Genomic DNA, 17,388 nt, shown 5'->3' on the forward strand with positions numbered 1-17,388 from the left:
GATTACCAAACAAAAAGGCAGGCGCTGGAGACGGAAGGCAGGAAACAGGAGTTTATTCCGACGGAGCAGAACACGTCAAATCAGACAACAGGGTATCTTCTCGAGGTGCTCTAACCGCATCTCTGAGGCCTGGCCTCTTATACACAAGTTTATGGCTTTATTATATTTATGACATCAGTGGTATTGCTTTGAAGTACGAAAAAGGCATCTTTGGAATCCCCGGTTCAGGCCCGTTCTCACACATATCTACAGTAGGGGTCCCCACCCAAATCTCAGCATGATGGCTATCGCGCAGCTGGACATTCCGCTGGGAACAGGAATGCGGGCGATCGGTCGGATCTAGGGGTGTGAAGGCATTGATTAATCCTCGCTCCTTTGATGTGAGGCGAGGTCCTACTGTAGGGGGCAATAAACCGTATCTGTTGGGCCAAGTGATGGCCTGGGATCAGGCCGGGCAATCGGGCGGGGAGGAAGAGGTTATCAAAAGGGCCTGTTCTATGAATGAGATGAAAGAGTGAGGGGGTTCAGCACGGGATGTGGCCCGGGGACAGGGTCGCGCTGGAGGTGCGTTTATGGCCCAAGCAGGAGAGACCGGGGGCTGTCGGGGCGCGGGGGGGGGATGCTTGCGAGGCCGGGGAGTGAGGGGGAGAGACGCGCAGGCTATTGGCAGTGGGCAGAGAGGCCACGGCACACAAAATGGCTGCCACTTACGTGCGCGTATGGATCTGAAAAGGACAAGATGGCGCCGATAATGTTTACGCCACAATCCAGATTTTAACATTGTGGCCCATGCCAAAATTTACAGTGTGCTTTAGTCCCGCTCCTTGCTTACCTTTAGTTAACTTTCTTCTCACTTTCGTTGGCTTTCTTTTTATTTAATGGCTTTCCTTCCTCTTCTCGTGTTTGTCACTCCCCTGGAGCATAACTTCTTACCATCCTTTTGATTGTATTCGTCCACTGCTCATATTTGCTTACCACTGGTTGACGTTTTTATCACTCTCATTTGCTTGGGTTTTTTTCATTAGTTTGCCCTCCGATTCTTGTGTATATCTGTCTCCCTAGAAGTGGCGTAGCAAGGTCAGGTGGTACCCGGTGCGGAAAATTTCTTGTCAGCCCCCCCCAACACGCGCCCACATTGAAATTATAAAAATAAGGGGAAAAAAGATAGTTTCACATATTTTTGTCACCCCCCTCAGTGATGACACCCGGGGCGGCCCGCACCCACCTCACCACCTTCCTAGGCCACTGCTCCCTAAAGCATAGCTTCTTTACCATCCTTTTGAGTGGATGACTTGTATCTATCTTTCCACCACTCACATGCAGGAAATTACTTTTGGCCTTGGTTTTCAGCACTTCAAGAGCTTGCATCTATTTTCTTGCTCAAACTCGTGCGCTGCTTCCCTCCAGCAAAATGTCCACCCCTTGCACTGCATGTCGCTCCCTCCTCCTCCACCCCATCTATCAACTGCTTAGCCCAACTCAGCGTGTTATTAATTTTTTTGAATTTCCTTCTCCTCTGTTGCACCTGGGTCCACTCCCGTTTAATGTATTTACTATTTACCGCTGCGAGTTGCATCCACCATCTTGAAACGAATAAATAAAAAAAATAACAAAATGATGCCTAGCGTCATGCTGTATGTTTCGCATACATGTAAATGTATAACGCGTGACGTTGGGCAGCATCATTCCATGACGTTTACCAGCACATGCACATAGCACGTCATTGTGCTTGTTTTTTGGGCCATAACCTTGGCGAAGCCTAAAGGTAAAACAAAACGAGACCTATTGACTTTGCCAATGCTTGTTCAGTGTAGGGGAACTCGCACCAGAATGAAGCCTCCTCCACACTCGCGCCTGTTTTTTGTGGTGGGTGTTCACGTGCGTCATTGCTGTGTGTGCCCCCTCTGCACGTGCACAATGCTGAGGAGCGTAGGTGTTCACGCCGAACCCAGCGTTTAAAAGGGGATGTTAGACAGTGACTTTTTCCCACAGCCCCGTGGAGCCCCCAGCCCCGTCTGCAGGGGCTGAAAGGGAGAGGGTGGGATTAATGTGTAATTAAAGGGAATTTGGAAGGCTGAGATGTTGCGGAATGTTAGATCAGTAGCTGGAACAGCATGGGGTGTTCTTTAGGCAGGCTTCATTGAGCTCATACAAAACAAGAGAGGGGGCTCCCTTCCAGCCTCCTCCCCTCTTTCCCCCCTCTTCTCATTTATCACACAGCCGGGCTGAACCTTCACAGCTCCACAAAAGTGTTTTAGTGTTTGCTGAAGCTGCGCTCTAGAAATGAAAGCCGGAGAAACGGGACACGTCCTCACAGAGCACAGACCCTATTTCATGCGTCCGAGCCGCGCTGGTAGAACAGGAGCCAGCACACGACACGGGGGAAGCAGAACGCGTTCCATTTTAAATAAATACATTTTATGGCAGGTACATCCCCTGTGGCGTGTCTTGTAGGACGAGACGAGCGATACCAAACACAGCTGCAAAATACAAGCATCACTTCCCCCACCCGAGCTTCCGTTATCCCGCTTAATGCAAAGATCAGGAGTGTTCAACCAACCTTTCTTTGAGTCACTTCTTCACAGCGAGCTTTTAAAATGACCGCAGTGGTCAGAAAATGGTTTTTACACAATAAAGTGGAACGAGCTCTTTTTGACAGTGAGAAAAGTGGCAAGTACTGCGTACATGAGTTACTAGCTGTTTCCTTCCTCGCAGCCGTTTATCCCAATAGAAAACCAGGGTGACAAATCCCAGAATGCAAAGAAAAAACATTGACTGCAGCAGCCAGTCACACATAAACCTGCTCAGAAACTTGGCGTCAATGCTCGTATGTGGTTCTATGTAGGGGCCGCCTGTCTGCCCAGGATAAGTATTAAGTCTACTAAGGGGACATCCAACCTCTCAAAGATGTACTTTATATGGCAAATCCTGCCCAATACCTACATCACATAACACAATCCTCCCATTGAAGCTGCGCAATAAGAATGGTCGATGCAAAACCCTTCGCAAAGCATTTCAATAAAAATAAAATAAAAATACAACAGCACTTTCATTGTCGATCGTTTTGCCCACTTTTGGTAAAGAAAAATAATTCAAATATGTGTTTTTGTCTTTTGTGTGGCATCCATTGTTATGACAGTGTAGCACTTACTCATTCTGGGTGCCCTTTCGTGCAGGAAAGTAGACAACATATGGTGAGAAAAGAGATTTTTTTTTGTTTGCACTTCTTTGGGTGGCTTTCATTTTAATATTATTTTAATAATATTTGCTGTTCTTTAATTACCAGAGACACGATCTCTGTAATGTGAAAAGATTTTCAGAGTTGAGACGTTTACCATTAGTCTAGGAAGGCCTGCAGGCTCTGATAGCACAGTCTCTGTCCAGGTTCTGGCTATTCTTGCAATAGTAAATTGAAGGACAAGTGAAGTAGGCTTGCACAGTTGTTTCTAATCTCCCAAAAGCAAATAGAGGATAGTAGGCCCTTCACTTCTCTTCCTCAGGCCCTCCATTGAATGTCCAGAAGTGGCCATGATTGCAAACTATGGCAACCTCAGCTGCTACTTTAGTCTCTTGGCTGCCCTGTGTGCAAAGTTTAATAGTGTTTGAAAACGAAATGGCTCAGTGGCCTTCCTTTTCTAGTGATGTACCATCCAATAAACACACTTGAGACGAGAAAAGGCAGTAGGGTTAAATAGATCCTTTCCACGACAGGCTGAGCCTGGGTTTGAGAGAGCTCACCACTCGCACTATCTTTCAGCCCCAGCAAAGCCAAGCACAGATGAGCACACAAGCATTACAATGCACACAAACATACGCAGCACTGGCGGGGACTGAGATTTGTATTTAAAAAGCATGAACTCGAAGAACAATTTGGATTTAAATCCGCTGTGTACAAAATGTAAGTATTTTTGTAGGCAAAGTTCCTGAATGACCTGACCCTCTGCTATGACCCCACACGCTAACTGAATAAATCATTGGGCAACATATTTAAGAGGTGGATACGTTATAGCTGCCTTTGGGGCTGGGCTTCAAACTGCTTTTATTAAAAAGTACCTTCAAAATAAAATCTGTTCCATACATTCCCTTTACATGCTACTGGAATCGGATCACCTGCTTTAAAAGCAGATGTTAGCAGAGATCCTGTCCAACCACAGAACAACAGAGAGAATGGATGGTCATCCACCAAGGCCACAGGGAATGGTAAGATGTCCTCTAAGGGCATAGAAAACGTCTGGACAGCCACTAGAGCCAGAGAGAATTGTTGGGCATCCGACAAGGCCAGAGCAAATGGATGGATGTCTATCAAGGCCGGAGAGAATGGATGCACTTCCACCTTGGCAGAGAGAGTGAATGGGCGTCCACTAATGCCAGAGACTGGATAGACGTCCATTAAGGCCAGAGAGAATGGAAGGAATTCCACCTAATGTAGAAAGAATGGATAGGTGTCCACTAATGTCAGAGAGAATGAATGGGCGTCCATTCAGGTCGGAGAGAATGGTTGGGCATCCACCAAGGCCAGAGAGGATGGGTGGGATTCCACCATAGCCAGAGAGAATGGATGGGAGTCCACCAAGGCCAGGGAGAATGGATGGGAGTCCACCAAGGCCAGAGAGAATGGATGGGAGTCTACCAAGGCCAGAGAGACTGAATGGGAGTCCACCAAGGCCAGAGAGAATGGATGGGAGTCCACCAAGTCCAGAGAAAATGGATGGGCGTCCACCAAGGCCAGAGAGAATGGATGGGCGTCCACCAAGGTCAGAGAGAATAAATGGGAGACCACCAATGCCAGAGAGAATGGATGGACACCTAGAGAGAATGAATGGGAGTCCACCAAGGCCAGAGAGAATGGATGGGAGTCCACCAAGGCCCGAGCGAATGGATAGGCGTCCACCAAGGCCAGAGAGAATGGATGGGAGTCCACCAAGGCCAGAGAGAATGGATGGGAGTCCACCAAGGCCAGAGAGAATGGATGGGAGTCCACCAAGGCCAGAGAGAATGGATGGGAGTCCACTAAGGCCAGAGAGAATGGATGGGAGTCCACCAAGGCCAGAGAGAATGGATGGACGTCCACCAAGTCCAGAGAGAATGGTGAGAATGGATGGGAGTCCACCAAGGCCAGAGAGAATAGATAATAGATGGACGTCCATCAAGGCCAGAGAGAATGGATGGGCGTCTACCAAGGCCAGAGAGAATGGATAGGAGTCCACCAAGGCCAGAGAGAATGGATAGGAGTCCACCAAGGCCAGAGAGAATAGATAGACATCCTTCAAGGCCAGAGAGAATGGATGGACGTCCATCAAGGCCAGAGAGAATAGATGGGAGTCCACCAAGGCCAGAGAGAATGGATGGGAGTCCACCAAGGCCAGAGAGAATGGGTGGACGTCCATCAAGGCCAGATAGAATGGATGGGAGTCCATCAAGGCCAGAGAGAATGGATGGGAGTCCACCAAGGCCAGAGAGAATGGATGGGCGTCCACCAAGGCCAGAGAGAATGGATGGGAGTCCACCAAGGCCAGAGAGAATGGATGGACGTCCACCAAGGCCAGAGAGAATGGATGGGAGTCCACCAAGGCCAGAGAGAATGGATGGGAGTCCACCAAGGCCAGAGAGAATGGATGGGAGTCAACCAAGGCCAGAGAGAATAGATGGGAGTCCACCAAGGCCAGAGGGAATTGATGGGAGTGCACCAAGGCCAGAGAGCATGGATAGGAGTCCACCAAGCCCAGAGAGAATGGATGGACATCCATCAAGGCCAGAGAGAGTGGATGGGCGTCCACCAAGACCAGAGAGAGTGGATGGATGTCCACCAAGTCCAGAGAGAATGGATGGGAGTCCACCAAGGCCAGAGAGAATGGATGGGAGTCCACCAAGGCCAGAGAGAGGGGATGGGAGTCCACCAAGGCCAGAGAGAATGGATGGGCGTCCACCAAGGCCAGAGAGAATGGATAGGAGTCCATCAAGATCAGAGAGAATGGATGGGAGTCCACCAAGGCCAGAGAGAATGGATGGAGGTCCATCAAGGCCAGAGAGAATGGATGGACGTCCATCAAGGCCAGAGAGAATGGATGGGAGTCCATCAATGCCAGAGAGAATGGATGGGAGTCCACCAAGGCCAGAGAGAATGGATGGGCGTCCACCAAGGCCAGAGAGAATGGATGGGAGTCCACCAAGTCCAGAGAGAATGGATGGGAGTCCACCAAGTCCAGAGAGAATGGATGGGAGTCCACCAAGGCCAGAGAGAATGGCTGGACGTCCATCAAGGCCAGAGAGAATGGATGGGAGTCCACCAAGGCCAGAGAGAATAGATGGGAGTCCACCAAGTCCAGAGAAAATGTACGGGAGTCCATTGTAGTCAGAAAAAAGCTCTATTCATTCCCTTAGAGAAAGAGTTTTTACTCTAGAGCAATTTAGACTGCTACACCAACCAACAATAATGCAAAGCAGATATCTAAGTTGCACCCCTTTACCATTGGCTTACATTTTAAGATGTGCTGAAAGACGATTGGTTTGCTGCACTTAAGCAGCAAAACAAAATTTAGTGAGAGAAAGTCAATCAGCCTATAACTACGAGCAGAAAGCAAAACTCAAATTCCAAAGTCAAAGCCCTGCGCTAACATGCAGCCTTCGTGGGATTTTACTTCTGAATATTGCAGGGAGGCGTAAATCACCCGCTTTGAGTGTAGATTTTTTTTAACAAATAGTTATTATTGTTTGGAAAGGAGCGCTCCCAAGTGATGATAATTAAACCGGACATATTTTACATTACCATATGACAAAGTCCCGATATATGTTTTCTTTTTCCCGGAAGTGGTTTCCTGACAGCTGCAGTCCTGTCCACCATGGGTAGTCACTCTGTGCACACTTGCCGTTCTGTCCTAATAAGGTTCTACACCCTGCCTTAGAGGCACCACCTTCAGTAAGTGAACAGGAAGTTTAGACTTCATAGCCCTCTTCCCATTGGCCTCCCTGCGACATGTGCTGGGTGGCATTACTATGCTGCGTAAAAGATGACTTTAGTCGAGTGGTCTCTCGCGCACTCGTGCTTGAACAGAAGCTGCTATTGGACTAACATGGCCACTGAACAGTGGATATGTTACAGTCAAAGTGTGAAATCCCGGTATTGTATAGAATGCCTAGGTAATGTATAGAATTCCTGATGGTTTTCGGCAAACTATGAAATATAGGTTTTTTGTGAAAATGTTACATATTTTTCCTAGGCATTCTATAAAATTCCTAGGCATTATACAGAATGACCAGTACCATTTACGCAAAGTGTTAAAAGGCCACAAGATGAGATTCCTAGGCATTCGGCAAAGTGTGAAATCCCGGTATTGTATAGAATGCCTAGGTAATGTATAGAATGCCTGATGGTTTAGAGGCAAACTAGGAAATATAAGTTTTTTGTGAAAATGTTACATACTTTTCCTAGGCATTTTATACAATTCCTGGGCATTATACAGAATGACCAGTACCATTTACGCAAAGTGTTAAAAGGGCACAAGATGAGAAACCTTTATTAATTAATACGCATTTGAAACTTAAAGAACAAAACTACGAAATAAAGTACAGGATATTCTTACCGGAAAACAATGAAAGCAGAACTGAGATTGAAGTACTTGTTACACTAAGGAAGGCCGGAGTAACACGTGGAATTGTACTCACTTTTATTCTTCACACAAAAACACCTTCTATTTTGGCACTTTGATCTTGTACATACATTTCACGACCTAAAGAAGAATGGGAACAGAATATTGTTACCGGTGAAACACAAAGCAGAACTGGCATGACCTACAGGACGCAAACAGAATATTCTTACCGGTAAAGCAAAAAGCAGAACTGGCATGACCTACTTGTTGCAGCACAAAAACACCTTTTATTTTGGCACTTTGATCTTGTACATACATTTCACGACTTAAAGAAGAATGCGAACAGAATATTGATGCCGGTGAAACACAAAGCAGAACTGGCATGACCTACTTGTTGCAGCAGGGAAGGCTTGAGTGACATTTTGAATTGCACTCAATTTTCTTTTTCACACAAAGACACCTCATATTTTGGTATTTCGTCTTGCACATACACCTGACGAATCCTTGGCCGCTTCCTGTGGACTGAGAAGTAGCTGCAGATCGCAGAGGTATTTCGTGGTCAGGAACGTCTTCAATTCTCATTAAGTTCTTTGGACATATGGTGAATTGTGATCTGGCGTAGAGTTGCTTCAAGATTCCTTGTGGAGTTCCAAGTCAGTAAAAGCCATCTTCCGTCACGTTCATAACAACTGCCAAGAGATTGCGTGAGTCACCCCGCCCTTTGTCGACGTCGGAAATCGGAACTCGCACAGTGGCACCCAAAGGCACAGGAGGAATTTTTTTGTCAGAATCCCTTTTCATTTTTTTGGCCTGAATCTCAAGGTTCGATTTCGATTCCATTTTACTTTGGATAGCTTTCTCAATACTGAAGCAAACATTGCACAAAATGCTAACCCCATAACCTTCTACTTCGTCGTCGTCATCGTCTTTAGGAGGATGTCCAAATATGGCATGAACGTTTCGGCCACACTTTCGACATGTATGAGCACCGCTGGTTTCTTTTAAGCAGACGCAACAGATAGCGGAAGAAGAAGGATTTTCGGTAACCACGGAAATGGAAGACTCTTCGATAACCATGGCTTCATCACTGTTTTGGTTTCCTCCATCATGGATTGCATTCTCAGCTATGTCTTCTGCAGGGAGCTGTGCCTCTTGCATTGATTCATCTCGTCTTTCCTCCTGCTGTTGTGTTGTTTGTACTCTCTCTATTATTTTTTTGAGCTCTTCCTCAGTCTCTACGTCTTGTAAAATGTCGTCAGGTAGGGACGACGTCGAGAGACCTACTCTAGCTTTGCAGCCGAACAGAGCTTCGTATGGTGACCTCTTAATCCCAGAATAAAAAGCTTTGTTCTTCATAAATTGGACGAACCGCAATCCCTCACTCCAGCAGCTAGTTTTTTCATCTTGCATCCAAGCACACAGCATATTTTCTATGTCCTGATTAGCTCTTTCGACGCTCCCCTGACTTTGTGAGTGGCGCGGTTTACCATGGACGATCTTCAAGATGGGCCAATACTCCTTTAGGCTGCTTACCACATTGTTTGCAAATTCCGTGCCGTTATCGGACTATAGAATCGGTGGAGCACCAAGCAACGTAAATATGTCGACGAGCTTGTATGCTACTACTTCTGCTCTCCTTGATTTCAGAGCCCTGAGAACTACAAACTTGATGAGATGATCTTGGTACACCATAATAAACTTGTACTCTCTGTCAGGATGGGACTGAAAATCGATGAGATCGACCTGACAACGGGAGTTGAATTCAGAAAAAAACATTGGCTTGACCACAACACCTTTTTTAACACCTTTTTGCTTCTTCTGGCAAGGCTCACAAAGGTGAATGTACAGCTCAATATCATAACGGGTAATGTTCTTATACTTGGGTGAAAGTTCTTTCAACATCCTGTCCCGTGCTCCATGACCAATAGCCAAATGGGCCTTATGGAGTATGTCAAATAACTCGGAGTCCGCGACGTAAAACTGAATAGCACTCGTACCTTCTTTAACAGGATAGATCAACTTAGTCGTATTCTCGACCATCATTACGTCATAGTGTTTCACCAGCCAATAGTCCCGTGGTTCCTTCTTAATAGTCGTCTTAGCCTTTTTCACATCGTCCACTAACTTTTGGTAACTGGTTTCGGTTAGGAAAAAAAGGTTTTTAGCAGCATTGGCTCTTACTTGAGATAATTCATCGCAGAACCGTCGTTGCATGTCAGCATGGCGTGATTCCTGTCTTCGCACTACACTCCCTTCTGACATGGTGATACAAGAACCACGGTAAAGGATGACGGCAGAGCGTTTGTGGAACCTCAGCCGGATGCTATACACGACCTCTGACCCTGCTTGCAGGCAGGTCACTCCTCACAGCACCGCATGGCTGCCACCTTCTCTTTGCCTGGTTACTTGTGCTGTCTCTGCCCCTCGTTTGCTGGCAACTTGTGCTGTCTCTGCCCCTCGCTTGCTGATAATCTGTGCTGTCTATGCCCCTCGCTTGCTGATAACTTGTGCTGTCTCTGGGATTATGTGAATTATATACTTTGCCGGCAGACAATCCGGCAAAGTATACAATGCCTAGGCAATGTATGAAATATCAATCATTTCATACTTTGACGTTCGATTTTCAGGCATTCTGTACATTACCTAGCCATTCTATAGAATGCCGGATTTCACACATTGCCGGGCGGGAAAAATATGGCGGGATTAGGCGTATTATATACTTTGCCGGCAGACAATCCGGCAAAGTATACAATGCCTAGGCAATGTATAAAATATCAATCATTTCATACTTTGACGTTCGATTTTCAAGCATTTTCAGGCATTCTATCCATTACCTAGGCATTTTATAGAATGCGGGATTTCACACTTTGACAGTAACATATACAATAACGCTTGGGCTCCTGTGGCTGGCGTGTCCTTAAGCTGAAAAGCCAGTGTTGGCTCAAGTACCCTCTGCTGTACATTATAATGATATTGCAAGCCACCGAGGTGTCCAATGACGATGTACAGGAACAAGGTGAAGGTCGAGTTCTTTTATGAGGTTATGGAACTCCAAGAGACTTACAATATCATCTTAAAATTAAGCATAGGGTAATGTACTCCTTATAATACATGGCCACACGATTACCCTTCCACTAAAAAGTCAAACCCTTGGTATTTAGCTCATTATATGTATTGTAAATTGTTTTGAATAAATACACATGGCATAAACCATATATGCCGAAGTGCCGAGTGTAATATGATATTTATTATAATTTTAAGGGAGTGAAGGGACGTCATGACCCATTCAATCCTTTGTCTCTCATAAGTGGTCTTTAACACAAGGTGTATTTTGACCAGTTTGAAGATGATATACAGGTAAGAGCAGCACTCTGAGGGTTTTCTCACAAAATCCAGAGAACTACATTACATTTGTCCCTCGAGAAAAATCACTTTCCTATGAGCAAGTTGGATATACAACTTCCAGGGCAATTACTTCCAGAAGGCCAATGAGGTGGCTCAGTAGATGAAGTGTGTGGTGACTAGGGTACAGGTTTGAAAGTGTGATGAGCTCACTTACGATTTTAACTTTCCCAGTTCCATGAAATTAGTACTATTAAATGGAGTGATAATGAGTTTGTCCTCCATAGACACAGCGCCTAGACGCTCTGTTTGGGGTCGTTGGCACTACAGAAATTCTGATTTGGTCTGAGTAGCATCTGTTAGTGACGTGCCAAAGGATAATTCAGACTAATCCTTCCGCTTAGGCAGACGCTTTGCAATAAACGTGGGAAGATTCGGCTGTTTGTTTTTAATAAATGGCCTGGATAAAGTGAATTGGACCAGCCTTTCCCCAATAAAATCTCTTTTTTCCCGAACACTGCTCCTCCAAACAATGTGGATCTGTTTGTGACATGTCCCCGCATTGGGCCGCGGTCCTACTCCTTATTTAAAGATGTTGGGACCAGTGGTGGCCTCTAGTCTTTACCGGCATGTATGGCTGGCACACAATAAATGGACACCGCTGTTTAGCAGTGAACAGGTTAAACTCTAATAGGGTGTGAGTCTTTGTGCAAGTATGCAAGTCTCCCAAAGTCAGACCCAGCACAATGTATCTCATTGCTGGGAATGGAGTCAGGATAGGGGAGATATACGGCCGTCCATCCCAAGACAGCCAAGACATCAGAAGTGGTGAAGACGGTAAATCAGCACTGGCTCCTCTTTCACTGGGCATTACTCACGGCCATTGGGGCCTGTCATGAATAGGGCTGAGGCCTATGAAACTGACCTCATCAGTCGATTTCCCAGAGAACAACCAGGACCTAGAAATGGTCCCACGCGTTCTTTTTAAACCATGCAAAAGAAATTCCTGTTTTAACCCACTTTCCCCAGGGGTCTCCTTTGCTTGGATTCTATTCATGCTTTTATTATGGTTTATGTAGTCATGCAATGTTGCCTTATGGCGGCTCCAGATAACTTTTGAGACAAAAAGTTAAACCAGTGATGTCCCACAGAGGAAGGTGCAAAGTTTGCAGCAGCGGGCTGTTCCAGGTTGGGTGGAAGTGAAGAGGTGCACTTTGTTGCGAAGTCATCCTAACTGTGTCAATTTATCAGTCAAATGCCTGATTGAATGGTCTGGTTTTAGATGCTTCAATAGCAGCGAAATGTTGGCGTGGGATCCTGTTTTAGGATTCCAAGTGCAGCCCCGTTTATTCCATAAGTGATCTTCAGGCTTGTTTTGTTTATGTGACAGTGGACGGATTCTCAGAAATGACTTGAGCAGCAATCCCTGTAGGTGCTTCCTTATGGGCTTTCACTCACACTTCCCCTTCATGACAACTCAATTTAGTTACAGTTCACTCTCCCTGATTCTCATTTTCACAGTTTTATTAACTTGAAACAGAAAATCAATTTGTGGAATGAATGCAAACTGAAGTGGACTCATTGCATAGCAGGTGTATAGGGTGATAAGAAATGGACATATGACTAATGTTGGTTATGTCTAATGTGAGAGGCATTAGTCGCACACTATTCTGTAGTTGATGTTCGTGCATGTGATGGTACACAGACAAGAGAGCACTTTCTAGGATCCCCGGTATAGGACCAGAGCAGTGGACATACCCTTGACGTGTACACAGTCCACACATCAAACCTTGTCATCAGGTGGCATGGTGGATATACCGTTTCAAAATGGGGGTGGCCACAGCATTTTTATGGTAGACTGCAGTAATTATCAGCACTAAATGTATTTAATCAGAATGACACCAACGTACATCTAAAATATTTTTTGCTTTGTTAACGTTTTTTTATTGGTAATTTTGTAGTTTCAAAATCTGCAGTGGTGTTTTGAAATACTTTTCTCTGTTTGATAAATTGTGTTCCTTTTCAGATAATAAGGCAGCAATTTCCACAATTAACAACCAGGAGGCTTGGAACCAGAGGACAGTCCAAGTAAGTGATCAGCTGGTTTACTTTGAATGGTACTGTGTTCAGTGTAAACTTCTTTGGTATTGAACATTGCTCATGAACTGGGAACGAGCATGAAGTCTCCGGATCACATTCTAGGCCTCATGCCTTAAACACAATAAATAGACTGTGCCTAATGTCACGTGACAATACCACTGTAAAAATTCTTCAGTACAGCAGCAGGGAGCGCAGTTAGGAATGTGGATGAGATATGGGAGTGCGCCTGTTCCTTTATTTCTATAGTGTGTAATATGGGCATTCTTTCAGGTTCTGCTATTCTCAATCTTTGGTGGGTAAGTTGACCGACCTGGAGATGGGCAGGGTCGAGGAAGCTTTAGCCCTGGGACACAAAAGTTGGGGAGCCGGAGATGGAATTCAGGTTTCTTGGTTTTATAGAGGACAAAGTATTAGACCAAAACAATGTTATATAAGATAGACGTTTTTTGTAAAGCTGTTGCTCAGCCTTTCAGCTCATTGTCCACCACACTTGTGCGAGCTACTGAATTGAGCACGAATGCTTTGGCACAATAACATATTTGTTTACTTGCTTATTTCCATGCCAGTATTTAGGATCCCCGCTTCATCCCATAGGGGCTTTGCGGTAGTTGTATCATTGCCTCGCCCACCCCATCAGACCTCGAGCAAGGGAGATTCTCGGAGCGGATGCTTTCTCTTTACGTTTCACAGTCAATTCTAGAGACAGATACCCACTGATTTTAATTTAAAGAAGTGGTTGCAGAGAAAAGACTTGTGTTGAATTGTCTGTGACGTCTGATCCCATGTGGCTTGCACGGAGTTTCGAACCAGCTGTTTCTGTTTACACTGAACAGCTGGCAGGCTGCCAGGGAAACTCAAAAATAGAGAGAGGGCAGGGCAGCATTGCCAACCCTGCCCTCCTCTGCTTGGAGTTCTTTTAAGAAAGGCAAGAGGGTGGACTCTTAAAACAAAAAAGATACATTTTTGTTAATTTAGGAAGGACCAACATCTTTCATAACAACTGTGCTTTAGTGCAGTGATGGAGTATGTGATGTTTGGTAAAAGGGTGTCAATACATTTAATTTCCATCCCTCAGTGGTACATTTATGCAATTTTAGACACATTATTAGGATATGTATGATAATGAATAAAAATACTTAAACAGGTCCAGTCCATTACAGTAAGATTTAAAATGAAATCAAGTTTTTTGATTAATACAGCCAACAAGGTTAAGACGTAACACCACAGTGAGCACAAAATAAGAATTTTCAGATGGGAAAGCCAGTATTATAAGTTAGTGGACTGTATACCTGCCACAATGACCTTTGGGCATCCCGCAAGCCATAGATTCGAATCTTAAAGCATCCATTTCCGATTTCTTTTGTCCAAAATGTTATTTGCCTTTGTCCAAAGCAATACCAGCATTTGACCATCACACTGATACATTACAGGGTATACCTTCATCAGTATATGCCAAGTTGAACACACCCCGATCCTGCCTACCTTCAATCCGTCCCATCCACCTATGCCATCATTTCATTCACAGTTCCCATCGCAAATCAGCAGGTCTTATACCTCCAAATCCACGTGCCCCAGATATTTTCAAACTTCTTCTTGCAAACTCTGATTTTGTATACCTTTTGTTTTATGATTTTGCATCAGTCCATCCCTTCCTTCCACTGCCGGAAAGAATGGGGTTGTCTCACAACAACACTTCTTGGCAATAACCCGCTTGGTCACTAAAAACCGAAGGTCCACCAGTAGTTTGTGGTATTTAGTAAGGTGAGGGTGGCCATATACCCAGTAGTGCAGTCCAGGTGTTGCTTGCTTCTATAGTGTCCTCTACCACGCCCTCCAGGAATCTGGTAACCCGTTCCTAAAAGTGGTGTATATGCAGGCAGTGCCACCAGGTATGGATGAATGTGCCTTCTGGACTGCATTTCCGAAGGCACAGGGCATCCCCCGCCTTCCCAATCTTACACAGTAATGTCTTAGTATAGTACGTTCCATGTAGGAGTTTCAGTTGAATTACCTGTAGCTGGCCTTTACCTTTAAGCCGAACTATATCTCTGGCAATAACAAATGCACGCTAAGATGCTTTCATATCATCCCATAGCATATTAATTGAGGCAGGGCACTTTTTTAATTAAAAACAACTCTCAATCTCAATTTTACAAGCCTTAATCCAGTTCTTGACTTCCAAATAAACCTTATTAAAGACCCATCTCTAATTTATCGTACTCTTATCCTTGGAAAAGATTTAGAGTTCCACAGCTGAATGGTCTGAAAATTCATAAGGCAGGAAATTCAGATGCTTAAACCCCACTGTGGAAAAAAGAAAAAAAAATCAATACAGCTCACCAATTTCTGTTTTGCTGAAAAACTAGTTTGTTCACATTTAATTGGATAAGCTGCCCTCCAGCGATCAACTAAACCATAATTTCTCTGATATTCCCCCAACAATTTTGTAATTCTAGGTTTCAGTTGAGTCTTTTTCAGAGAGGAAGCATCATCAAGACCTAAATGTTGTAAAAAGATGAAATTCCCTCAATGATCAGTTTTCCATTAACCATTGCTTATGACTAGAACAATTTATCAAAGGGGGCTGGGTTGTCATCAACTGACACGTATATGTTAACGAGTGTTAGCCACTGTGATTTAATCGTGCAGTGTACCCAGCACCATTTTCCTTCTGGATTTGACTGTCATCTATGCATCCTTGTTGATATAAATTACTACTCCTCAATGTGCTGCGCCTGACAAAGAAATGTTTTTAGCACCAGCCATGTATTAAACATCCAAAACGTATCAAACCTATTTAGGGGAATATGAGTTTCTTGCAAAAAAACACTGGGTTTATAACTTTTTATTCAAGTTTCAACTGCTTGCTGTTTCCTGGAGTTATTTAATCCATTCACATTAAACAGAAACAACCTCACCATTTCATCCTTTAGAAACAAAAAGGACTATCCACTCTGCTTATACAACCAGTAATAGCTTTATATCTACAAGCTTCCTCCATTTAGTCCTGGAGCGCAGCACACTTTGCATCATTCCAAACACATACTCCACTTCAATACGCAAATAACCTTAAGTACTAAAAGTACTTTATGAAATACAAACTTACCTACACATACCTTAAAGTGTAGTGTCAAGTGCAATTTGCAAAGTGAGGAACGTGAGCCTAAAAAAACATTTCATATGTGCATAACGTCCATAGATAAAACTCATTGCACCAAACATATCTTTTAAAGTTTGTTACTGTCAGCTATTACAGCAAAACTCAAGTCAGCACCTTCTCCTACCTGTTGAGCCTTTTTCACTGATATTGGGCTTTCCCCTCTGGTCTCCATTCAAAGTATCCTAGAAATATGTACCAAACACTGTTCTACAATAAACCTACAGTGGAACACTAGCACTGAACCTTATTTTTCTTCATGCATCCCCAGAATGCTCTGGCTCCCAGATACCGCCCTGTTTGGCTATGATGGGAGCTCTGTCTCCTCCCTCGCCCCGAAGATCTTGCCTGTTTGCCACTAGTATTACGATGGAGTATTGTTTCCTCCCAAGTCCAACTAATCCCGTCCTGAAATATTCTCTCTACTACAGCTTGTGAATCAAATTGATCTCATTGCAAACATAGTCAATACAATTGGCATACAAAAAAAAACCCTACAAATCAATTTACCCCCACCCCTGCTTTAACTTTGGAAGAAATGATTGTGCATCCACTATCTGTGAAATGACATGAAAATGTCCTTTAGACAAAACTTTAAGTTTAGCCTTCTGAATCTGGGACATTCGAGTCCCAAGAGCCTCTAATGAAGCAATCAAATGCTTGAACTCTCTTCGCTGTTGTTCCGTATCAATCGTCCTATCCGTAAAAATTCTAAATGTAATTTCATTTTGAATTGAGAAAGTCTTTTCATTGGTAACTTTGGCCAGAATCTTTTCCTTAACCCTATAATCAGCAAATTTATCAAAATATTACGCAGGTGTTTAGTATTATGTGGAATATGAGAAGGCACCCTGTGCGCTTGCATTATCGTCAGATCTGGGGGAGACTCAGGGAGAACAGAAGATTGAATCAACCATTTAACAAATGCAATTGTGCCCATATGGTCATCCTTTCCTTCTGGCAACCCAAAACTAATGGTTTCCCCATTGTTCCTGTTTGTCCAAGAGAGACTTAAACTCTTTCTTGAGCCTCAATTTCTGAGAGGAGGTAACTTCTAACTTATCCTCACAACTTGAGACTCGCTGTTCCAATTCCTCACAACGCTCAGTAAATTGAGCCATTTGGCCCTCTATGTTCCTCAAGTGCTGCTTAATCTCATTTGCAAAATGAAGGGAGGGACTTTGAGGCGGCATTGTCCCCAGC

The 17,388-nt window shown here is 44.3% G+C and overlaps 1 protein-coding gene across 3 annotated transcripts in view; it reads left to right on the forward strand.

The window, feature by feature from the left end:
• RFX4 (regulatory factor X4) overlaps positions 1-17,388 on the forward strand; it is a 351,260-nt gene that overhangs the window by 154,054 nt on the left and 179,818 nt on the right. For all 3 annotated transcript variants that reach the window (XM_078654089.1, XM_078654097.1, XM_078654104.1), the window contains one exon: positions 12,955-13,016. In XM_078654089.1, the coding sequence (XP_078510215.1) occupies positions 12,955-13,016 (62 nt within the window). The remainder of the gene's footprint in view (positions 1-12,954; positions 13,017-17,388) is intronic.

Source organism: Lissotriton helveticus, chromosome 1_1, assembly GCF_964261635.1.
Source record: "Lissotriton helveticus chromosome 1_1, aLisHel1.1, whole genome shotgun sequence".
Classification (NCBI taxonomy): domain Eukaryota; kingdom Metazoa; phylum Chordata; class Amphibia; order Caudata; family Salamandridae; genus Lissotriton; species Lissotriton helveticus.